This window comes from Erpetoichthys calabaricus, chromosome 1 (assembly GCF_900747795.2).
Source record: "Erpetoichthys calabaricus chromosome 1, fErpCal1.3, whole genome shotgun sequence".
Lineage (NCBI taxonomy): Eukaryota > Metazoa > Chordata > Cladistia > Polypteriformes > Polypteridae > Erpetoichthys > Erpetoichthys calabaricus.
In genome coordinates this window covers 232,226,473-232,252,274 of record NC_041394.2, presented here as the reverse complement: position 1 = coordinate 232,252,274, position 25,802 = coordinate 232,226,473, and the positions used below count along the sequence as shown (strand labels likewise).

General features: G+C 37.7%; 2 protein-coding genes across 5 annotated transcripts in view; one reads left to right on the top strand and one right to left on the bottom strand.

The window, feature by feature from the left end:
• Nucleotides 1–25,802, top strand: part of LOC127528811 (craniofacial development protein 2-like) — a 239,691-nt gene that overhangs the window by 73,287 nt on the left and 140,602 nt on the right. The window lies entirely within an intron of this gene.
• ptprz1a (protein tyrosine phosphatase receptor type Z1a) overlaps nt 1–25,802 on the bottom strand; it is a 326,171-nt gene that overhangs the window by 161,857 nt on the left and 138,512 nt on the right. For all 4 annotated transcript variants that reach the window (XM_028812515.2, XM_028812516.2, XM_028812517.2 and 1 more), the window contains exons 3-4: nt 2,024–2,203; nt 1,381–1,532 (exon numbers count right to left, since the gene is read on the bottom strand). In XM_028812515.2, the coding sequence (XP_028668348.2) occupies nt 1,381–1,532; nt 2,024–2,203 (332 nt within the window). The remainder of the gene's footprint in view (nt 1–1,380; nt 1,533–2,023; nt 2,204–25,802) is intronic.

Here is a 25,802-nt window from a genome sequence, read left to right as displayed (position 1 = left end):
TATTGCAGACATTTGGTGAGGCCGGGCTTCGAATTAATCCCAAGAAATGTTTCTTTGGATTGAGCGAAGCCAAGTATTTAGGCTACCTGGTGGGTTGGGGTATCGTGAAGCCACAGTGCTCCAAAGTAGATGCCATTTTGAAATGGCCCCGTCCGCAAACCAAGCGGCAGGTCCAAGCCTTTCTCGGGTTAGCGTGGTGCTACTGCCGGTTTGTGCCCCGGTTCTCAGAAAGAGCGGTGCCCTTGGCAGATTTGACAAAGAAGAGGGCCCCAAACATTGTGGTATGGACTGAAAAGACAGGGGGCTGCATATAGTGACTTGAAACAGGCCCTTACATCCGCACCTATTTTGAAAGCTACTAACTTTTCCTTACCTTTTATCATCCAGACGGACGCTTCAGACACAGGCCTGGGAGCCGTGCTGAGCCAAAACGTCAATGGTGCGGAACACCCCATTATGTTCCTGAGCCGGAAAATGTTGGACCGGGAGACCAGGTACACGGCGGTGGAGAGAGAGGCTTTGGCGATTAAATTAAATTACTCAGCTGAGGTACTACCTGCTGGGCCGGGAATTCACCCTTGTCACGGACCATGCCCCTTTACAGTGGATGGCCCTGCACAAGGAGTCGAATCCGTGGGTCACCAGGTGGTTTCTTGACCTCTAGCCGTACAAGTTTTCGCTTGTTCATCGTCGAAGCACTCATCATGCCAACGTTGATGCCCTTTCTCGAGTTCACGACCTCTCGGTCAGGGTCACCCGACCCAATGGGTCTGGGCTGAGGGGGGGCCTTGTCACACACGTGCACATGGGAGGCAGCTAAAGGGCTTGAGTAAGGGCAGTTCTGAGACATACCGGGATGTGGCAGAGTGCACTGACTCTTTTTCTCCCTTGCCTGCAGACCATTCACGAGAGATCCCACTTGGTCCTCTTGACGTCACTTTCGGGACCTAGCCAATGGAAGGAGACCTTGCCAGCTCCGGCCCATGTGATGTCACGTCCAGGCTCGCACCAATGACAGAAGACCTTCATGAGCCCGACCCCTTTGACCTCACTTCCTGTCTTCCCCTTTAAAAGTCTCCACCTTTTCCCTGTTCCCTCAGTTCTGTGTTGGACTCGGTTTTGTGCAGATCACTGCTATTTCTATTGAAAGCAACTTTGCAGCCAGGAAACCAAATTATACGGGTGGCTGCCCCAAACTTTTTCACGACTCTTATGTCTGGTTTTTGTGACAATATATATATACACATATACAGTATGTGTGTGTGTATGTAAATAATTCTAATAATCAAGCTAAGAAAATGTGTGTTACAGAATGTTACTTTTATAAGAAGAGAAGGATGTTACCTTGTAATAGCTGATCAACAGTACTGTACTTCTTACCTCTAAGGGAAATTTCTGTCCTTTTAAGCTGTGCTCAGACCCAACTGAAGTTCTGCTGCAGTCTCCCCAGTGGAAGTGAATCTTACCAACTTTAAACTGAGATTTCAAGGGCCCACCAATAATATAGTAGTTATCATTCACTATAACTTCCACTAAACCAAAAAAAATCACAACATAGTACTGTGTCATTAACAATTGAATAGATACAAGGCTTATTAAGCTAAATAAAACATTAAGGAAGAAAAAAAATATCTAAATCAATAAATGATGACAAATAATTTTAGCTATTGCTTCAATAAAATTAATTTTACATCAGTGCTTTGCAGATGAGTTCTGTTTTTTTCTTTACAGATACAATAAATGAACAGATACAGTATCCAGCATTCTGGTGACTCTACCATATTGGGGCTTACTACTTACAAATCAGCTGGGGAGGTTTACTTTTATGTTTTTTGGCAATGGTTATTAACATAATGCGCATGAGAGACTATAATTGTAAAGATTATGATAATGCACTGCTTAATCTTCCAAATGTAGGGCAAACCAGTGTGCCTTTCTCGAAACAGCTCTCTTTTATAAACATTTTTAAAACCCACATAGATATTATTATTAATAACAATAACAACAATAATAATAATAATACCTGTTTTGCCATCATTATGCATCAAAGTTGTTGGGGATGTTTCCTTCTCCCAGCCTACGAATTGAAATTTCTGAAAGTTCACATTCACTTGAGTGAAATCCTCATTAATGTCAATTGGAGACTGTTTGGCACCATTGCAAGAAGGATACTTCTTACCCCAATTATTTTGGTTTAATGTACCTGTTAAAAAATAAATGCTGTTAACTATAATATAATTTTGCTGCAAGATAAATAATGTTTTACATTTTTTGGTTACAGTGTTTACATTTAGCATATTTTCTATAGATCCATCAAAAAAACAATCTTTTTTTCATTTAATATTTTGGTTGGAGGAACAGGGTGGCATATTGGTAAAAGCTCCCAGCTCACAGATTTAGGGTTTGACTCCCGTGACCTGAAATTGGCAACAAGGAGCTTGCACATCCTCCTTCTGTTTATGTAGGTCTTCTTCCAGGTTGTCTGTTTTATCTCCCACATCCCCAAGGAAATGCATGTTATGTTAATTGCAGATTGCATAATGCTTCTGTGTGGTTATGTACATATGTACATAGTGGACCCTATTCAGTCCTTTTGGACTTGCATTTTTCCAACCTTGCCAATAATATTTATTTTTTGGACTTTAATGAAAAATAACAGTGAATATTGATATCCCCGTTTTATGTTCTAGACCTTGACTGTTACAAAAAAACTACCTAAGTAGCAACAAGCATAAAGCAATTAGTAACTTACATTTATAGCAGATTATAGTATACACAATGGGTAAATTCTTGACATAAAATGCTGGTTAAGTGATATAATCACTCTAATATTACTTTAAACATGTTCTGTGGAGACGCTACATTGAAAAATAGAGGTGGTTTGACTAATGCGACTTCAGTTAACATAAAAAAGGATTTCTTTTTCTAAAGCAATTAATTTGATGCAATTTTCCTGAGGACTATAATAGACACTATAAACAACAGATCTGTAGTACTGACTAGTGCCTTTAAAATTGTTAATTTAGTTAATATGCATGGTATTACATTCAGGTTTGCTCAGGGACTTGGCTAACTAATTTAAAAGTTGGAACCTTTAACATTTAAGTTACTTCAAGGAGTTAGTAATCCCTTTTGTTTATTAAATATTTTTTGACTGAGCCATATTAAACAATAACAGTTATAATAGAATGTAATTACTTGTATTAAGAGACTACACTAAATACGGACTTTTTGACAGTACAGTACTTTAAAATTAAAATTATAACTCAAAGAGGCTTGTGATAGCTCAATAGCTTTCATAGACAAAAGATTCCAAACCAAGTGATAAAAAAATGTCAGTTGATCAGTTGATGTGCTGGTTGTGGAGGGTCCATGACTAACTGTAGTTCAAATTTCTTAAACATAATTTTTTTTAAAAGTTGTACCCAAAAAGTTAAAATCAGTCTAAACGTAAAAGTGTAGGTTGCTTCAGACCATAATTAAGAGCAGGTCTGGAGTTTTGCTGATAAATTATAAGGTCAATAAATACCAAATCATTATAAATGTGCAGATAATGAAGCTGTGAGGTTGGATTTAATGTGATGTGTTGTAAATACTGAGGACATATATGTTTACTCTGTGCTTTCACAGCAGCACTTATATAATTCCTTTCTTCTTACATTCAGTTCTAAATAGGTGACATCTGCTTTTATAATTTTTATTTTTATTTTTACAGTTAACTTACCTTAAACAGAAAGAGAAGTGAGCTGGTGTATAAACTCCCCCAGCACTTAACTAGTGTGGGCAATTCTGTTTAACATCTCTCAAGGTAAATTTGAAACAGTTTTTTAATCAGTAATTGACATTTCACAGGATGTTTTAATGTTTTTAGATAGAAAAGTTTGTGAATTCAAATATACTTTTCAAAAAGAGATTTTTAAATTTCAAAAATGTGTGGTGTGCTGTATTCAAGACATCTTAATGAAAATAGAACATTCCTGACAAATTTCCGTAAGAAATAAGGGTTCAAATTTTAAATAAAATTGGTCCACTGGGAGCCATGTTGTTTTAAGTGGGCAGACAGACATGGTAATTGTAGTAGGTACTTTCACATTATATGTGAATGTCCCAAAAAAGGAGGTAAATTATAAAGCATGAAAAGCATAGCCACTAATTAAGAGAACTGCAATCATGAAACCCTGCAGTACCTGCCTACTCATATTTTTGATGGATTCAATGGGGACAGGAAGAAAGAGAAATGATCAAAATACTTGGTTGGTATATACACTTATAGGCACTAACTTAAAGACAAGGGCTGCTTTTTGTACAAGAATTACATACTTAAGATAATGATTAAGACTGCATGGTATTTATTATAAGATAACCCGAGGAAACAGGTTGCTTCATATTTACAGTGTGGAGCAGAAAAGACTTGCAAAGACATGCTTCACTCTACCTGTCATTTCCATTGCCTGCTTGAGTGGACTGACTCACATCCATGACAAGGTTATTTGTAAGATGGAGTCAGAAAAAAACTTTTTCAAGAAAACATGCAACTGTGATAACATTACCTGGCAAACAATCTTTCACACTGGAAGGAATTTTTGAAAAGAATGAATAATCTGTTAAAATTAAATGCACTTAATTACAAGTAATAAAAATTGAGTGAATGGGTAAGGAGGAGAAACAAAATAGATAATTTAAAAAAGTGATCAGTGCTACATAAACTTATAGAAGTAATGGAAAAAAAATTCAATACAAAAGAAAACTCAAAGAATATAATGTCCCCTCTATGGATTTCTGAATGGATTTCCAAGAAAGCAATTTACAGTATAAAAAAAATGTTGTGTAAGAACATTTCCACGTTCAAATCGCGATGTATAAAACCTAAACTTGGAGTAAAGCCACGCACTTTTCCACGGTAGCTCAAACCCTGTTGTACGCAAGTTCTCTGCTCAGTTTTGCAGACTGGCGGCATCCAGCGTCAAAGCAGTGCTACTGTTCCAGTGTGGTTATCCTTTCTTTTTCAGATCCACATCCCTGACGGGGCCTTTTTAAATACACTGAAATTAACCACATATTGTTTATTAGTTTAATGCATCTGATTGTAATTAACCTGTAACAATATAATGGTCCACATAATGGTCAAACTATTCCAAATACCATAGCTGCTTTAGCATTGTTACTCTCACTGCACCTTCTTCTTCTTTCAGCTGCTCCCTTTAGGGGTTGCCACAGTGGATCATCTCTTTCCATATTACTCTTACTGCACCACTCGGAGTATTTATATCACTGTATCCAAGTGTGAATCACAGCTGTACAGCAGCTGATCAAAAAGAGAATTATCGGTATACAGCATCAAGCACACGCTGCCTCAGCCATTCGCTATTTGAACTGCTCTCATCCGACAAACGCTTCAGTCTTTCCTGTACTGACCTCGCGGTTCACAAACAGTTTCATCCCAAGAACTATAAACGCACTTAATCAGTCTCAATCAAATGCTCCTTGTAGAACTGTTTGTACTTATAAGTACAATTACCTCACTGTAAACTTGCGATACAGTTATAATATTGCACAACCTCACTTACTTTATAAAGCGCGTATTTACATATGATGACGGTATCATTTTTAAGATGAAATGCAGCAAAATATGTTTATTATACAGATAAAAATTTAACTTTAACTGCACGGTGCCACAGTGCTAGCAAGTAGCTGGAACTTTGTTCACATATTGTTCTTGCCTTGCGCTATATTCTTGCTGTGGCTGGTGCGACACTGGAAGGATAGATGGATAGAATAATTAAACACTACGAAGATATTTCAATGTTCCTTAAAAGTTTTGAAGAATCGGCGTTCTAAGCTTACAGATGGCTTAACATCTATTACAGAGCTGATTGTGTGGTGATTGTGTATTTGGAGAAAGAAAAGTAAGGACAGGAATTGGGTGTTAGTATGTTTGAAAGAGACAGTACTTCTGTAATAAAGTATTTAATCGAAGGTCGCGCATGGTGCAGCAAGCATCTTGCGTGAGACATGAACAATCACTGCGCCACTGTGTTCCCATGTTTAATAACATGCTTTAACTCCTATCATCATGAAAATGATATCACGTATACTTCTCAGTATTTTAATTATTCAGAGAGCTGTAATATTACGAATGTAATGGATTCTGTGTCCTGTCGGAGGAAGAGATAGCCCAGAAGCAAGTAGTGATTCACACACATAGCGCACATAGAAGATCAAATGCAAAACAAAGCATTTAATGTGTTACTTTAGTTACGATGGGATTGAGAAACTAGTAAATTAAACGATTTTAAGATAAAGTTTATGATGTTCTACTTTAATGACAAAATAAACTACGTGATTAAAGTGGAAATTTCGAGATTAAAGTTGATATTTCGTGGTTTTTTCACACTGTGTGCCTTTTTTTTCTCTGTACCCTAATAAGCTTTCATATGACACTAAGACGGTGGGCTACGACTCACCTTTTCACGGCGACTTTGATATCTGACACCTTCTTTTTTATTTCGGGCACTGTACGACTTTGTGAACTTCAGCTTTGGAGTTTCTCCGACAGGCTATGTCACTCGATCAACTTCCTTTCGTTGTTTATACCACTGTTTAAATCAACAAATAGTACGTTTTTCTTTGCCTCCACTTGGTATTCGCTGAAATTGTTCTATTTTCCCTCGTACTTTTGTCTTTGTCGTTTCACAGAAGGCTGATTTTAAAGGCTATTTATATTGATTTGCATATTCAAAGAGGCATAATTCTGGGAGGAGCTGGGGCGGGACACAGGCGTGTGCACGTGCGTTACTTTTCACACTGACCGGGATTTATGTAGCGGAAGAACGAGGAAGCTGGCATTCACACAGATTTATGCATCTGGATTTTTTTGTGCATAAGCACATTTCCGCTTTTGTGCTTACGTCATGTTATAGTGCGAATTCTACGCGCGGCCGTTATGCATGAGGCCCCTGGTGTTTTGAAAAAATGCGTCTCAGCTGTTAAAATACTCCTGACACATAAGGGATCACCAAAGATTTTCACTTAGACAGCAGTTGTCCTTCCTCTAAACCTTGATTGCTTAGAGCATTCTTTAGGTGACTTCCCTGCTTTGACAGAAGTCCAGCTGGGATAACCACATTTTCTCAGGGCCTTTTTGATATGATGTTCTTCTGCTTCCCTGGCCGCTGTGTCTGTGGGTTTGGTGTTTGCTCTGTGTTGTAGAGTCCTGATGACACATATTTTGTTCTCTAGTGGATGGTGAGAGTCAAACCTTAAATACTGATCCATATGCGTTGGTTTACAGTACACATCAACTTTCAAATATCCCCCATTGCTGATGGAAATTTCACAGTCTAAGAAAGCTAGCCTGTCACGTTTCATGCCCTCCCTGGTGAACTGGATGTGTTTGTCCACTGAGTTGATGTGGTCAGTGAATTGTGGTACCTCCTGAGATTTGATTTTCACCCAGGTGTCGTCCACATACCTGAACCAATGGCTCAGTGGTGTTCCAGGATAGGATAATAGCGCCCTCTTTTCCACTTCTTCCATATACAGATTGGCCACAATAGGTGAAACTGGGGAACCCATGGCACACCCATGTTTCTGCCTGTAGTATTGGCCTTTGTATATGAAATATTTGAATTGAAGACACAGTTCCAAGAGCAGACACACTTGGTCAGTGCTGAGAGTGGTCCTTTTACAGTGTGTGGGGTCATCCTGTAATCTCTTACGGACCACCTCCACTGCTTCCGTAACTGGAACACAAGTGAATAGAGATGTAACATCATATGAGACCATAATTTCCTCTGCCTCCATAATGACATCTCTAACCTTCTCCACAAAATCCAACGTGTTCTGAATATGGTGTTTTGAGCTGCCTACCAACGGGTTGAGGACAGCGGCCAGGAACTTTGAGATGTTATATGTAACCAAATTGATCATGTAGACAATGGGTTTTAACCGGTGCATCCTGTTTATGTATCTTCAATAAACCATACAGACTTGGTGTAGCTTCCACTGGGTATAATCTGTGGTATGAGGTCCGGTCAATAGCGTTGTTATGAACTAACTGCTTGAGACAATCTATCACCTTTTTCCTGTAACCACTACTTGGATCTCGTTTTAGGGGTTCATAAGTGTTTTTGTCACTAAGCAGAGACAAAATTTTCTCATGATAGTCCATCTGGTTTAGCAACACTGTGCACCTCCCCTTGTCTGCCGGAAGGATGATGATGTTGTCGTCCTTACTGAGTGCCATGAGAGCCTTCCTCTCCTCTATACTGATATTGGGTGCAGGGGGCTTAGCACTGCTGAGACGTGCTGAAACTTTTATCCGCAGTTGCTCCGCTTGCACATCTGCAATTTTGTTGTTTCTGATTTCTGACTCTGTGGTTGTGATCAGTTCCACTAGCGGGATTTGTTTTGGTGTGACAGCAAAGTTTAACTGTTTAGCAAGGACCTTTTCTCTGCTTGGGTGAGTTGTCTGTCAGACAGATTCTTCACCCACTTTTCCACATCCTCGGTTTGTGTCTGACATCCTTCTCTCTGTTCGCTGTAGAGGACACTCCCTATCGTATGCTGATGTTTCTGGCGCACCACAAGTAGATCAAACTTCCTCTGCTGCCTGGTCTTAGACTTTTCGTGCTGTGCTAGACAAGCCTTCTCAGGGAATTCAATCACATGTTGAAGCATTTTCTCATCTAAAAGCGATGAAAGCCTTTGTCAGATCTGCTCCTCTTTAGATTTCAAAACATCAATAGTAAAGTTGGTTTGTCTCACCCGTTCGTTTAGCAGCTGGCTCTGTGCCTTCTGTAGGATTTTTGTAGCTCGGAGACCCTTCACTGACGATTTCATCTGTAGACTTCTAGGTGTAATTCCGCTCTGTCTACATCTGAGGCTGAATCTCAGGTGGTTCCTGTAGTCTGCCACCTTATGTGCTGTTTGCTCATACTCACGTACAAGCTTTAGGCAGTTCTTGCCAAAGTGAGTCAAAATGTCTTGATGCATGCTCAATAATCCAGGTAAGGAAATTCTAGAAAGTTGATTCAGTTCATCTAGCCATAATTCATTTCCAGGGAGATACGTTACATCACTCATCCAAGTGACTTCCTCAGTCTCAGTTGACTGCAGGTTTCTCCAACCTTATAAACAATACCTTTGCATAATGACCGAAACTAGCACCACTGACTAACAATGGGCCATGTGATCAATGATATGCAAACTGTCCATTGATCAATGGCCATGAGTACCATTCATAGAGAGTTGGGGAATGGCTGCAATCGCAGCATTGTAAGATGGTGAAAGATGTAATGGAGATGTGCCACATAAAAATAAGAAAAGAACACATTTGACTCTGTTTAGCATTTCCTGATTTGGTGAGAATTTTAAACTTACAAGTTTGTAAATAATCATACGTCAGGTCAATTTCTGTCTTTCAATGATTTTTCTCACCTTAAAAGCTAAGGTCAATTAGAGGTGTTACAGGGCTGGTAGTAAGGCAGAATTTAAGTGTGATATAAACACATAATCACTAGCACAGTATAGCTACCAGTAAAACTGGCAGCATGATTTAACACCATGGGAAGAAACATGGCCACTGATAAGGCCAGTCTAGATTAGGCACAGGTCCTGATACATATTCACTTATTTTCCTCTCCAAAAAGTACTTATAGTTAAATATTTTGATTTGTTTAATATGTAAGCTGCATTCAATTGCATTGTGAATCTTTTTTGTTTACTTTCAGCTCTGTTATAATATTTGGTTAAATTGTACATTTAAGACTTTACCATAACAATACTTTACCATACAATACTGTTAATCAATTAAAATCTAGATGTTGAAAATGTAAGATATGGGTTAGCTAGTAAGTTTTGACTCTTTCTTTTTTTACTTTATTTCTGTAAAGAAATTACTTTTTTATATGCAGTGGATACAGAATAACTTGGACAAAACAATGCTTATCCCTTGAGATAGAACCATAATCTCCAATTTCATCCACTTTATGCCTGCTTTTCCTGGTCTGTATCAAGTGAAGTCAGAGCCCCTATTCATGGACTGTGTGTGTAGAAAACAGGCCTCCCCCAGAGGAATTTCAAATAGTGTCAATAGACTAAGAACAGCAGTTGTTGTGCTGTTTCTTTTTTTCCCTTTCTGTTTTAAATCAACAAGATATCTTTTATCTACACAAGTTCCTAGGTGGAGATTATGTTTTTGTACCTAGGACAGGCATGATTAGAACAATGATGGGTGAGCCTAAATGGGACAGATTTCTTGACGTCAGTTCCTTAAATGAAATTTCATAAACTACCAAGTCATTCAGTACACCACAAATGACAAAAAAGAATGTTCTGTTTCATTCTTTGAACATCATTAACACACTATACCCAAGAAAAGCAACAAAAAATGGGAATGCCAAATCAACATGACTTTTGTCACATTCTCTGCTTGCTATAAACTTTTTTTTTAAATGTTGGTTGAAGGTTTTTAATTGAGTATCAGTTTTCCAGATTGATGTATTTTTAATTCTTTGTTTTGGCTATGGAAAAAAATATACTGAAGAAGATAATCATGAAGGTCAGGTAGAACATAAGTTGAAAAAAACCTAGTACATCACTTTCACTTTATTAGATGGCTTTCAACCACCATTAGATTAATCATCCAATTCACTGTGTTAATATTTCTGCCATGTCCTTATCTTTAACACTAGAATCCCTGAAGCCTACGAAAAAACTCTTAATCCTGGGCCACCTTAAATTCCTTTGCACCTCTCCATTAGCGTCTTTTGTTTTGTAAATGTGTCGATCAACACAAGCAGAAATTTTTTCCACGTTATACTAATAATGCTGTGAAGTGTATAATGTGTGAAGATTTTAGTCCAAATATCAAATAAACACATGCTCTTTTATTCAAGAATACATATAACATCAGAACAATTGTTATGAGAATAGGTATTTCAGCCCATCAAGCTCATCTGTACTATTCAACTCTGTGGGTTCCCTGTGTGCCGCCAGGTGGAGCTTAGCTGGTTTATGCTTCCTACTTTCAGGGAGTCCCGCTAGGCCCAGAAGTGCTTCCAATGGGATATTCCCTAGCACCAGAAGTTCTCCCGGGTCTTGGTTAAAAGGAGTCATTCTACCTTCCTCCAGGTTAGTTGGAGTCATGTGGAAGAAGGCCAAAGCTTGCCTGGGAAATGTTAAGATGAGAGAAAGAAGAAGAGAAAAAGAGTTGTGTTGCGTTCGCCAACATTAAAAAGGAGAATTTTATCAAGATAATTTATTATAATTAACCACTGATTTCAGTGTGGGACTTGTGTATATGCAATGTGTCTGGTGTTTTGGGGTGCTTAACATCTGTTAATATCTTTATAATTGATTCTTGTGTCACAGGTTTTTTTCCTTTCCAAGAATTTAATGGAAATTATTTGTAACCTGAAGTGGATGAATTCTTCACTTTTTTCTCTCCCATTTCCTTCAAAATATTTAAATAAAACATACAGTTCACAATGAATACACACAGTTGTAAATGGAAACAAGTTGGCCCATCAAAGGATGTTTTTTAAGTATGAAATTAATATTGGGTTTTGGTGTCCTGACTCAGCAGGAAAAACAGGTAACTAGTTACTTGAATAAGCTGGGAGATGCGAACAAAAGGTTAAACAAATGAAAACAAAAATAAAATGAAGTGACCAAATCCCAGATGAGAGGCAACATTCATAGTCAAATACCAGGCAAGACAAGAAAAGTAATTACACAATAAGTCAAAACTGTAAGTAAAGATTTATCCACAGATCGGATAAGGCTCAGAGCAAAATGCTGAACTTTATTCCCATCTGCTGATTATTTGAAGGTAACAACCTCAGAGACCATTACCCTAGAAACACAGGACGTGACCATAACAATGGTACAAAAAAATGGCATCCCTAACAGGAAAGGCTACAAATCTCAGACTTCAGCCGAAATTATAACAGTTAGTAGCTAAGAAAAGAGTAACTAGTCTTTGATTTAGAGCTCTTCGCTTTCAATGGTCAATTTAGCAGCCTTGTACTGTAATACTTCTTTAAAAGAAGTCTAAAACTGAGGTTTACTCAGGTTGCTTTGGATAAAAGAGTCTGCTAATTGGGTAAATGTTAATGTAAATGTAAATATATCACCATGCTTTTTGTGCATTAGATTTTCAGCAAGTAAAAGTACATTTTTTATGACACTGAACTCAGAAATACAATGGAAAATGATTTTATATACTATATAAAATACATATTAAGACCTCTCAATAACAAAAATACACAAAAATAGTACAGTGATCCCTCGCTATATCGCGCTTCGCCTTTCGCGGCTTCACTCCATCGCGGATTTTATATGTAAGCATATTTAAATATATATCGCGGATTTTTCACTGCTTCGCGGGTTTCTGCGGACAATAGGTCTTTTAATTTCTGGTACATGCTTCCTCAGTTGGTTTGCCCAGTTGATTTCATTGGCAGATGGCTGAGAAGCTATCCAGCTTACTTTCTCTCTTCCTCTCTCTCTCTCTCTCTCTCTCTCTCTCTCTCTCTCTTGCGCTGACGTAGGGGGGTGTGAGCAGGGGGGCTGTGTGCAGCTGCTTCCTGAAGGACAGGCTGCACGGAGCTTCGCATACTTAAAAGCTCAAAGGGCACGTATTGATTTTTTTTATCTGTCTCTCGCTATCTCTCTCTCTCTCTCTCTCTCTCTCTCTCTCTTCCTGCTCCTGACAGAGGGGGTGTGAGCTGCCGCCTTCAACAGCTTTGTACCGGCGGTGCTTCGCATACTTAAAAGCCAAAAAGCCGTATTGATTTTTTTTTTGACTGCTTGCTTTGCACTCCTTTGAAAAGGAAGATATGTTTGCATTCTTTTAATTGTGAGACAGAACTGTCATCTCTGTCTTGTCATGGAGCACAGTTTAAACTTTTGAAAAAGAGACAAATGTTTGTTTGCAGTGTTTGAATAACGTTCCTGTCTCTCTACAACCTCCTGTGTTTCTGTGCAAATCTGTGACCCAAGCATGACATTCTAAAAATAACCATATAAACATATGGTTTCTACTTCGCGGATTTTCCTACTTCGCGGGTGGCTCTGGAACGCAACCCCCGCGATGGAGGAGGGATTACTGTATTTTTTACCCTTTTGCTTTTTAGGTGTTGTCAGTTTTTGGGTTCTATTGCAAAACCTTCTTTTCCATCCCATGTTTTGATAGTTTATTATGATTTCTTCTTTATTATTAGAGATTTCTTTATCGACAGAAGAAGAAGATCAGACAGGCGTTATTGTCCACAAAGAGTTTGAACTTCTTGAACTGAGCTTGGAAAAACTTTATTCATCACTTTTAGTTGATATGAAGTCCAAACTCAGTTCATACCTGAAATGCAACTGAGCTTTAATGGTCAGGCCAACTCTAAAACCTAAAGCTGAAATTAGTCCCTGTCTTTTCCTCTCAGAGTGAGCAAATATGGATTTATGTTCTTACAGTTGCTTGTGGCTTTACAATACTTTTTAAAAATGGGGAGTTGCTGGTAACTATACCAAGCCATGTAAAAAAAGCTAACATTACAAGCAAAGTGAATATATTGTACAGTATGTAGCTTGTATGCAGACATTACTGTATCTTCTACGTCATAACATCACACAAACCAACATGACCAGCACCCACATATTTATTACATATTGTTGTGGAACAAATAGCAATAATTATTATAGTTTATAACTTATGTCCATGTTGGAGAGTAAATAATACTGTACCTACAAAGTTTTAACAAGGCACGATGATTAAAAACCCAATTTTCTCTCTCTCTCTTACATTGACAAAGAGGCATACACTTTGTGCTTTGAGTAATCAGTCAAGTCAAAACAGAAGAAAACAGCACTTGGGAGAAGCAGATTGAGTGGTAAGAGTTTGTGCCACTGTAGCAACCACTTAGTTCACATCTCTGATTAAGAAATTTAAGCTTACCTGTACTTGTTTTCTGCATGTCAGTTAATAGTACATTTCATACGTACAAACGACACTTCTGTCATAATCTTCTGGTTTTTACAATCCTATTACTCATCATAATAATTTTAACTATGCATCTTCTATACAGTAGCATCAATCACAACCTCTCTGATAAACAATTTACTATTAAAGAGGAAAGGGGGGTTTAATCCAATGATTTCTTAAGTTAAAGAGAAATATCATTAGGGTAAGCCCAGGTAATACCTCTACTTGTTTTTATACTCAAGACAGTGTGATAAACCTTTGCATGCTATACTGGCTAAGCTTAAGGTTTTGAGTAAAAACAATGCACTCAAATTACCAACCCCACAATTATGATTTCCGCTTCATTTACCCATACATCACTTAATCGACACAGAAGGCATAAGCATAACAGTAAACATACAGCTTCAGTAAAACCAAAAGCTGGATTGTTTTTTTGCTCTCAACAATACATTTAAAGAAAATGGGGTCATCTGTTGTTCTTTTCAATCTTCATTAACATTTTAATTGAAAGATATTTACTGTAGGTAAAGTACCAAACAGTATGTGACATCAGATATAAAAAACCTAACAATTATTGGCTTCTCAAAATGCAAAAAATCTTGTGAATGTTTTTCATTCTAATAACAGCGACAGACAACAAAAGTGTCTCATAAGAAAATGTCACTACCATGAAAATTAAGACCACTTTACTTTGCTCAAAGGAATGATAGTATAAAGAATAGATGGGTATTCAAAATTGATCAGTTTTAAGCAATAAGAGACTATCTAGTAAAAGAAAAGAATTATAGTTAGTATGCCCTTTCACTGACTTTGTAGTTAATTGTGCAATCTGAATTCACAATAAGAATATAAAGAAAACATTAGACTTGCTATTAAAAATGAAACATTTAAGTATTCTTCCACAAAAAGAGGGCCAAAAGAAAAGTAACTTACAAAATATCAGTCTATATTATGGTTGATGTTACAGAAAGTTAGTGCTTCATTGTTGTGGCATGTTTAAATATATATATACTGTATATAAAAAATAATAAAATATTTAAACATTCTTGTTTCATGTGTTGTAAATTATTACAAAAATAAACTTTATTCAGATTTATACATAACAATCTTCCTTAGAGGGTTGAAATTAAAAAGGAAATCCTCCTCAAACATTGCATGTTTCGAAGGGTACTTAAGTATTTGCACTTTGGGGCTTATTGCTGTGGGTCTGTACAGTGGCTTAGTGGATGCTTGGGTACTGTTCATAGCAGATCACTACACACAATATGCTGTAAATCCATCTCTGTTAACCGCTTGTCTGGCTACAAATCAAGATCAGCTATTAAGAGCCTTTAGATACTATAGCTGCCACTGCCAGAACAGATGGATATCTGGCACAGTGCCAGGTTGAGTGTTGAAGGGGGTGTGGTGAATGAGTGAAAGGTTTAGAATTATCTTTTGTTTTGCGGATGAATGGATGTTTGATGATACATGCTGTAACAGCTAAACTCATGAAGTACAGCAGCATGAAATTGAAAGGTCTTTTCATGCGAACACTACATACTGTATAACCATAGTGTAAATTTATCTAGAAAAAAGGATTCTCAACTCTCTCTAGCTTCCTATTTTAATGTCAACTTCTGCATATGTTCTTTATGATAATACGGGACAGTGAACCAAGACCAGGATTCCTATTGTTTTAATTTGTTCCTTTTGCCTACATATTTTTGATTTACTCTTAAATTGAAAATATAATTTGATAATATTTTAGGCTTTCTACTTTTCTTATCTATAGTTGAAACATTAGTGGGAAATGTTCCTAAAGTATATGACAAAATCAGAGCTGACTTTTTTTGTCACAAGTATGGGATTGGTTATAACGCTGGTAGGATATGCACTGGCCTGTAACCTTGGATTAAAGAAGCTTAAAAAAAGGATGGATGGATCAATGGAGTTTAAATGAAAATTTGCTAAACATGAAATGATTACAATGCTTGTCTTATAAAACCTAAACCTGAAAGGACTTAATAGGTTTTCAAAATGAATTAACATGACGACAGCAATCCAGGCTACAACTAACAAGTAGTTACCTGCAGTTTTCCCAGGTCTTCCCTTCATATATGCTATTTAGTGCTTCAATTAATCCTCTCAAAAATAATATGTATTATGAGACTGCACTTTAACAATCTGTAACACCCGTAGGAATAATTCATGTAAACTTGTTAGAAAGTTGGCACCTTCATGTGTTCCAATTGTTCTAAAATGTAATGATTTGTACTGTTTATACCTACTGTATAATTTTTCAATATATTTTTTTGCTTAAAATGGAGGGCTCTATTACTACACCTCACACTGTATAATCCTACGATAATATAAAATGGATTAACAACCAGAAGCAAAAGAAATTTCTATCTAGTTTTTCTTTTTTCAAAAACAAAGTATTAGAAGGCACAGAAGTAGATAGATAGATAGATAGATAGATAGATAGATAGATAGATAGATAGATAGATAGATAGATAGATAGATAGATAGATAGATAGATAGATAGATAGATAGATAGATAGATAGATACTTTATTAATCCCAAGGGGAAATTCACATACTCCAGCAGCAGCATACTGATAAAGAAAATATTAAATTAAACAGTGATAACAATGCAGGTATACAGACAAAAATTAACTTTGAAGAATGTTAACATTTACCCCCCACCACCCCGGGTGGAATTGAAGAGTTGCATAGTGTGGGGTATAAGTATATACTTAGAAGTATTATATAGAGCACAAACAAGAGAACAAGAAAGACAGTTGACTACTACAAAACTTTTATTTTCCTCTCTATTAGTCTTGATATACAAAAGTCAGATAAGGCAGTATGGAATGTTTTGTTTAATCATGTAGCTTCCCTGGTGTTAGATGGTATTTCACAACTGAAGACATTTCTGTATGCTGCTGTCTCAAAGCAACCTACAAAGTCACTACACTAGTGATAAGTAGTAAGATTTTCCTGTATACTCCACTTAAATCTTTTATCATTTAGGATAAGTTGTGCATACTACATTAAGACAGTTTTCCTTACATATTGCAGGCTAAGCAGCAGAGACCACCGACACTCAAAACATCGTTTCCCTTAATTAATCTTGTTTCTCCAACAGTGTCACCCTGTGGTGCTCCACAAAGCTTATATCCAACAGGAAAGTATTTCATAATGGTTTCAAGTTTTCTGTTGCAAATGATGTTGGCCTCCTGACCTCACCAGACTATGATTTCTACACTGTACTGGAATGTGAATTGCACATTGTGTTGACAATTAGAACATCCAATTTACTTAATTTATCCATTATTTCCAGCAAAATTCCAAGATTTTGGAAAACTGCCCGTGTGACCAGCAAAACTGTTTGAAATTCTTTGGAAACTTGTTTTCTTCAGATAAGATGTAAGCATAGTGGAGAAATTCAAGTAATTTTGTGTCTTGTTCACAAGTGACGGTAGAGGTGATCATGAGATTGAGGAGCAATGCATAAGAAGTGGATATGCAAATATTCACTGGTCTGTGCTGGTAAAGAGGTAGTTAAGTCCTCAGGAAAAACTTATGATTTACTGGTCTACTTACATCCTTATTGTCATCTGTGGTCACCCAGGGAAGAAACATAAAGAATGAGATAGAAGCAGCTGGGTTAAAGATGTTTGGGAGAGTTACTGGGCTCACTCTTCATGATAATGTGAGAAGCACAGCAATATGGAAGGACCTCATAGTCCTGCTCTGAATGAAAAGGAGCTGGTTGAAATGATTCATTCATTTTGTTAGAATGAAACACAAGTGCCTTCTGGAGGTGTACCAGGGAAAGACCCAGGAGTAGACCCATATCTCAAAAAGCCCGGGAGTGTGAGAGTGTTCCTCTGAGGACAGGGTGGTCTGGTATGTTCATACATTAAACAGCCCAAGTATTTATGTATCCCCTATGTAGTTAAAAACATCCTTAGACCATGATTCTCTTCAAATAGTTATTATGGAAAGACAACCTAAAATCCACCCACAATAGCTTGAAAACAGCCCAAAAGTGAGAATGACTTAGTTAGGACCATTACTTTGAAAATAGCAGGTCCATTGAGGTATTTCTTGTGTGATTTTGAGCTATCCATCCATCCATTACCCAACCCGCTATATCCTAACTACAGGGTCACGGGGGTCTGCTGGAGCCAATCCTAGCCAACACAGGGCGCAAGGCAGAAAACAAACCCCGGGCAGGGCGCCAGCCCACCGCAGGATTTTGAGCTATACAAGAAATAAATTGTGTTTGTTTCCTTTATAAGTAGATACATATCATATATAGTATATGTGTGTGTGAGCATTGTATTCAAAATATAATTTATTTATTGCAGATCTTAGCTGTTGTTGATAATGTACAACTCTCACTATCCTGCAGTATTGATAATAAACATGAACGTAAAGAAATAACTCTTCACAGTAAAAAGACAAAGATTTTACTAAAAACATGCAATAGTGTGTACTAATACATTACTTTTATTAATTACTTAATAGAGTTCAAGTTTTTATTATCCTGCAAATATTACAGATCAGTAGGACATATAGCACAACATACAGATTTTTCAATTGACAACAATCAAAAACAAGGGTAAGTGGTAATGGGAATTATTATATTATATTATCCATCCATCCATCCATTATCCAACCCGCTATATCCTAACTACAGGGTCACGGGGGTCTGCTGGAGCCATTCCCAGCCAACACAGGGCGCAAGACAGGAAGCAAACCCTGGGCAGGGCACCAGCCCACCGCAGGGCACACACACACACCAGGTACAATTTAGGATCACCAATGCACCTAACCTGCATGTCTTTGGACTGTGGGAGGAAACCGGAGTACCCGGAGGAAACCCACGCAAACACGGGGAGAACATGCAAACTCCACGCAGGGAGGACCCGGGAAGTAAACCCAGGTCTCCTAACTGCGAGGCTGCAGCGCTACCACTGCGCCTCCATGCCACCTGGTTTTGTTATATTCAGTTATTTTTAAGAAACAGAATTCAAGGCTTAATGAGTTTTTTTATCTTTTGGGGGGCTTTTATGGTTGTGTTTTCAAAGTACAGCATCATAAGATAATGTATCATGTTGAGAGAGAGAGAGAGAGGTTAGGAGCATGCGCTGATACAGCGTATTGCCGCACCCACCACACAACAAACCAACTCAGGATCTAGATTAGGACCTGAGTGCAGCCATGCAACGGGTGGCACCTCAGCACCTCACAATTTCAGATGGAGTGGAACAGTGTGAGTTTTTTTATGGTGGCTGGAGTGCCAATTCAAGGTTGGAGGGCGTACATGCAGGGCTGGACATCTCACAATTTTGACTTTAAGTACCTTCAGCTTGCCTTTCAGTAATGCAATTGAATGCTTGAAATCTGCTGTATTTCGATCACTCCAGATCTCTGTAGTATTTTCCTACTATTTCTGATAATATTTTTGGTGTGTCCTTCACAGATTATTTTTTAATGAATGGCTTTCTATACAAAACATTTAATTTAGATCCATAAGTAATTTATTTTGTGAGAATTACCCAAGACTTTTTTCCAATAAAAACTGAGGTGAATATGTTAACTCCTGAAAATTAATTAATTCCTGAAAAATTTTTTTTTATTTGTTTTGAAAAGCATGTTTTCTGATTTTAAAAATTATTTACATTATAATAAATGCATTTCTACCACACAGATTTCCACTGTAAAACCTTCACATTCTGAAGGTAGTGTGGAGTCTTCCCATAATTTTTAACATAGCTTTGAACTTTTCTGAACATTTATGTTTTGTATATAAGAATTAATTATAAAGATACTGTATGGTGAAGAATATACAGTGGAAATGCGATGTAAGGTAAAATATGCAAAAGTATGAACATGCAAAATTCTTTCCCTAGTTCTCTACTCCATCATAGAATAGAAAAGGTACTGTAGTGCAAGCTAATGCAAAGTGTAACGGCCATGGTATTAACAGGCAAGCCAGAAGAACTTATTTATTTAAGGGTTGGGAGATAAAAGGCTTTTTTAAAATGCCAGAAGGAACAAACTTTCAGTAAATGGATCAACAGTCAGAAAGAGTGAGTCAATAAGAAATCAAACCAAGTGTTAGGTCCAAACCCATACTCAAAAGGTCAAGTCCAAAAACAATGCTAAAAGTTCCTAGCACTTATCTAGAAATTCAATTCCCTCAGTAACACAAGGTTACTTTTTTGTTGTCTTCAATGTAAAGCCAAAGCACCAAACATTGGTGACCATTGTCTTTTATAACGCCTGTATAAAGTGATCACATACATAGCTGGCCTCAAACATCATTGCTAATAATATTATGACAGAAATAGTGGCATCCACAAAGAAAACTAACTGTAATATGATAAGAAGACATCACCAAGCAAAAATAAAAATAATGACAGCATCTAAACAGTGAAACATAATAAACAATGGTTCTTAACATTCGTACATACATTCAATATCAAAGAAAAGCAGGCATGAGTTGAATTTGACACTGAAATTTGTCCATTTAAAAAGTCACATTGGACCATACTGTATACTGTATATGCTGTTTTTAATCAGAGCCAAAACTTTCTCCTACCATTTTCCATATAAAAACTGACAAAAGAATCTAACTTCTAATGATGGATCCTACAGAAAAAAAACCACCAAAATAACAATTAAATTAAGTTCTAATCATTGCTTCATCAGTACATAATCAGTCATATAACAGGAATTCACAGCTTTCACATGGATTCAAAGTAACTATAATCTACAAAAGCCTAGAAAGAAATAACACTAGCCTGGATATTAAGCCACTTCCAGGAAAAAAAACACATGCAGATACACACATTGAGCAATCAGGAGTCAACAAATTGCCTATCAGAACCACAGTGCCTAAAAAATGTGAAAATGAAAAAAATGCAAGTTCCTAGAACTGATTTGTGTCTTTAGTGATCCTAAGAACAGAACTTTTGGGAGTCTATGGGGGATCCCCACTTATTGTTTCAATGCACTCACTGCATGGCATGGACCACTACGGAGGTGACTATGAAAAGTGTGAAGACCAATGCAATCGGGAACTTATGGGGTCCCCCGCACATTACTGCTACAAAGCAGCAAAATAGGAATACTTCTTATGAGGAAAATAGCACTAATCTACATAAGTTACAACTTTGTGGTCATATTAGCGGTGTGTAACAGAGATGGGTTTAATTTTACATTTATTTATGGCTTTTTATTTTCCTCCAAATGTTGTTTACGTTTAATTTTCTTTTAACCTTATAAAATGGCTTCTTCACTTGAAAAATCTCAAAATCCAAACAACCAGCGAACAAACTTACAAAATGTCCCTCTAACCTCAAGGTTAGTCTGCTGACTTCTTTGGCCTCTTTATTAATCACTCAGTTGACTTCACCTTTTAGAATCTGAGAATCTGACAGGGGGGGCTTTTTGACCCCACTGAGCAGTGATATCTGTCCAAGCTCCTGGAATCACTCTAACATAACTGCAGGATCACAGTATCAGAGTTGCTTGTGGTGGACCCTATAACAAGTGCATCCCTTGAGCTGACTCAGTTAGAAGATTCTATGAGTGCCAACAAAATGTATTGGTGGCAAGATGAATGTACAGAAGTTGCCATTCTCTCATTAAGTTTGTTTCAATCCTGTTTGAACTACAATAACAGTATCAAAGAATGCTAAGCACCTACAGCACATATTGTTCCATTGTTGCACATGTATTCACACACACACAGGAACAATGATTAGGTATTTGTTTATAGCATGGGATTCTATCTTTCCAAATTGCTCTTCACTTGTTCCATTTCCCTTTAGTGTCTCCGATAGCCTTCTGCTAGTAATTCAACTGGTATTTTATTATAAAGGGACATCAAGATGGACTTGGAACATAATAGACATGTAGTGCAAACATGTCTAGACATTCTTTTAAAATTCCACCAAAAATGTTTGCAGAGTTCCTCAGTTTTAAGTTAACTTAAGATGTGTTCTCAGATTAACCCTAGCTTGACTGCATGCCTAAGCCTAAACCAAAGATCATTTAAATTTGTAATTACTAATCATTATGAAACAATAATTACCGGTAAGAATTTGGTTGCACTGGATTCAGTAAGATAAAGATTTAGAAATACTGATCTAAATAATTTCAGAAATGTAACAAACAAAAGTACATTCATTTGTCTTACATATTTTGTTCTTAAATGTCTCTTAACCTACTGAATCTCATTTATGAATATGTAAACATTACACAGGGAAAAGTGCTTGATTTATATAAACACAACAGGGCATCACAATACTCAGAAAAACAAATCTTTTAACATAAAACACAGTTTAATACCTACAATATAGCAAGGCAAAAATGCTGACACCTATTTTGAACAAGTTCTAGAAAATATGCACTACCAAGGGAAGAATCTTGATCTCTCTTTCTCTCTCTCTCTCTCTAAATGTTATGTCTGATGCAAATGTTGGCATTCATGGTTTTCCACCCATCTATTTTCCTTGCCATTCTAAAAACCTCACTGCCGCTCATGATGTTCCCAAACCATCTCAGAGCATTTCCACTGATGGTGTTTCTCTGCCTTCCTCTTGCTCTCTTTCCATTGATTTTACCCAGCACAAAAATACTTTCAATGCCTTCAGTTCTGCTAATGTGTCCCAAATATTTTAGTTGTCCATTCTTTATTTCACTTAGTAAAAGTCTCCTACCTGTGCTTTCTTTAATACTCCTTCATTTGTTACTTTATTTGTCCAGGAAGTTTTCAACATTCTTCTAAAAAAACACATCTTACAGCTCTTTAGTCTACCTTCAATTGTTTTGTGCACAGTCCATGTTTCAAAATTGTACATTAAGACAGATCAAACATAACAACTGTTATTGTTATGTGCTGGTTTATAATTATGTGTTTTAACTGCAATTTTGCCATATTAATCATTCTCTTGATTTTCTGATCAGTTATTCCATTTTGCATTAACATGCAACCCAGGTAGCAAAAGTTGCTTGTTGCTTAACACTTTCAGATTTTCGTTTTAACTTGTATTTTGGCAGTACTATGTCTTTTGTAAACACCATACTGAATCACTCTGGTCCACTGTCCGGCGTCTCAGGAGGGGGAAGCAGTGCAGTGTCAACACTGTATATGGTGGGGATGGTGCGCTGCTGACCTCGACTCGGACGTTGTGGGTCGGTGGGGGGAGTACTTCGAAGACCTCCTCAATCCCACTAACATGCCTTCCAATGAGGAAGCAGAGCCTGGGGACTCGGAGGTGGGCTCCCCCATCTCTGGGACTGAGGTCACCGAGGTGGTCAGAAAACTCCTCGGTGGTTGGTTTCGTCCGTTTATAGGAGATGGACGTCTCAAGCAGAGCTCCGCTAGCAGCAGCTTTATTTTCCCATGTATTTCATATTATTTAGAGGTATCCTGTATTTAACCCGACCAAGGAACTTCCACTACAATATACATGCATGAGTAACAAGAAAAGTCAGAAAGAACCGGAAAAGAAACTTAAAGCTGTATCAAAGTCTGGACAGACTTCCGGCCTGAGTGCAAGTGCAAGGTATGGCCTCACGGAGACTGACCTGGAACAGGTAGACGAATGCGCAGAATTCCTGGGACCCCGCTCCATTGTATCGTCTCCAGTCGAGAGTGAAAATGGGAGCGAAGGTGCAAGTGATACAGGTCGTGATGGATCGCCGATTTCTGAGGATCATTCGAGACTAGAAAGGGCCCTGCAGGACGTGCTCTCATCTACTCATCGCGAGCCCGCAGCGCCTGTTGTAACAGGAGCTGCATTTCCACTCGCGGAGCACGAAAGCCGAAGCGAACTGTCCGAACTGAAAACTGAACTGAAAGAGATGATCGCTACACTGGCCACTGCCATGGTTACGGCCATGAATGAGCTTAAGAAAGATAACACGAATGATCTTAACCTTTTAACCGCCAACTCCCTAAATATTCCCCATGCCAGGAGAAATCTGAACAATTTTCGTTTTTTTACTTTACATTTATTCAAGCAGTATTTACCTGCTGAAATACCTGCTGAAATGTTTCAAATAAATGGTCAATCAAAGGACGTAGCTTGAACAAGCGGTCACGGTTTGGATCTTTCATATCTGGCTCAGATAACGGGCAGCAGTCCAGTTGAGATGCTGGGGATACACCCACTCATCGCCATCATCCGATGCGTCATCATTCACAGTATCATGCAGCGCACGTTGCTGATCATCATTGTCGCTAAAATCTTCTTCAGAACTGCTACAATCATGATCAGAATTATTGTCCAAAATCGCCTGCAAAACCTCACTTGAAGTCAGTTTACGTTTCGCCACATTCACAGCTTTCACTTTCGAATCACATCACGTGATCGGCCAATACAAGCGCAGAGTTGTCGAAATACAACATAGTAATAATACCCACGCCAAACTGTCAGTTATACTACGCGCCAGGCATTCACATAACCACAGGCAAATGTGCCGGATAATTCCGGCAGTAAGGCGTCAGCAATAAAGCTACGATGCCGGATATATCCGGCAGAGGGCGGTTAAGGGGTTAAGAAGGTGGCCATTGAGCTCAAGAAGGACAGCAAAGATAAGGAAACGCGTCTATTTAAACGTTTTGACGTGAACTTTAAAGGCATGTTGGAGAAATTAGTGGAACACATTGAAGAAACTAATTCCAAACTGAAAAGGCTTGATGACCATATTAATGACGTTTCAGATCAGCTGGAAGACGTTAAGCAGGGACTCACGGACGAGTGGAAACAGCGGAACAACTGGCGTCTAATGCCGATGAAAAAGCCACAGCTGCGAACTCGGAATGCAAAAGACTTGGAGACAGACTTGCAGCCCTGGAGGATGGGTGCAGAAGAAATAATATAAGAATTGAGGGTATACCTGAGAAACGAGAGAGCTCAAGCCCAGTGAAATTTGCAGTAGAATTACTGTCTAAAATAATTGGAGATGACTTTAAACTCGACATTGAGATAGCCACGGCTTATCGCACAAAGATACCAAGCACCTTTAAACCTAGGTCTTTTATTGTCCGCTTCGAGCGACTACGATGTAAGCTTGATGTGATGGCACTTCTCAGACGCAAGCAAGAGATTATATTCGAAAATAATCTTATTCGTATTTTTCCCGACTTCTCACCATCAACAGCTGCAAAACGCAGATCCTACATCGACATTAAAAAGTTGCTACGGAAAGCCAATATCAAATACAGCCTCTTGTATCCCGCCAAACTTAAAGTGGAAGTTCAAGATCAACATTATATTTTCTTAAGCAAAGAAGAAGCTGAAAAAGAACTAAAGAAGCTGTTTCCGACACTTTTTTGAAAGTTAATAAGGAGCCGTATTCTATCAAGGCACGGGAAGGACCTATGATCTGCTCTCTGGATCCATGTTTAAAGAGACTGGTATTATAATTATATATCTCTTTTTTATTTTTTTCTTTCTTTCTTTATCTGGACTTTATATGTTTATGTTTTAATCAGAGTTATAGAGTTATAGACGTGAGTGTGAAAATGTGGAAGTAATTAAAGTAGGATTCGTTTTTTTTTTTTTTATTTTACTATACCTTAAAGTAGACTGTTTAACTTCATACCCTTGGTTTATTGCTTTTTCTACTATCTATACTATTACCATTATACTATTACAGTAGGAATTACCAGGTTTATCCTAGACTAGTTTTTAAAATCATTCCCAGGGTTGTTTTTTTTTTTTTTTTTTCTTTTTTTTAATCTTAATATCTTAACTTAAAAGCGCTGAAGATTATTTCAAGCTTAAATATTGTTAATGACAACATCTTCGGCA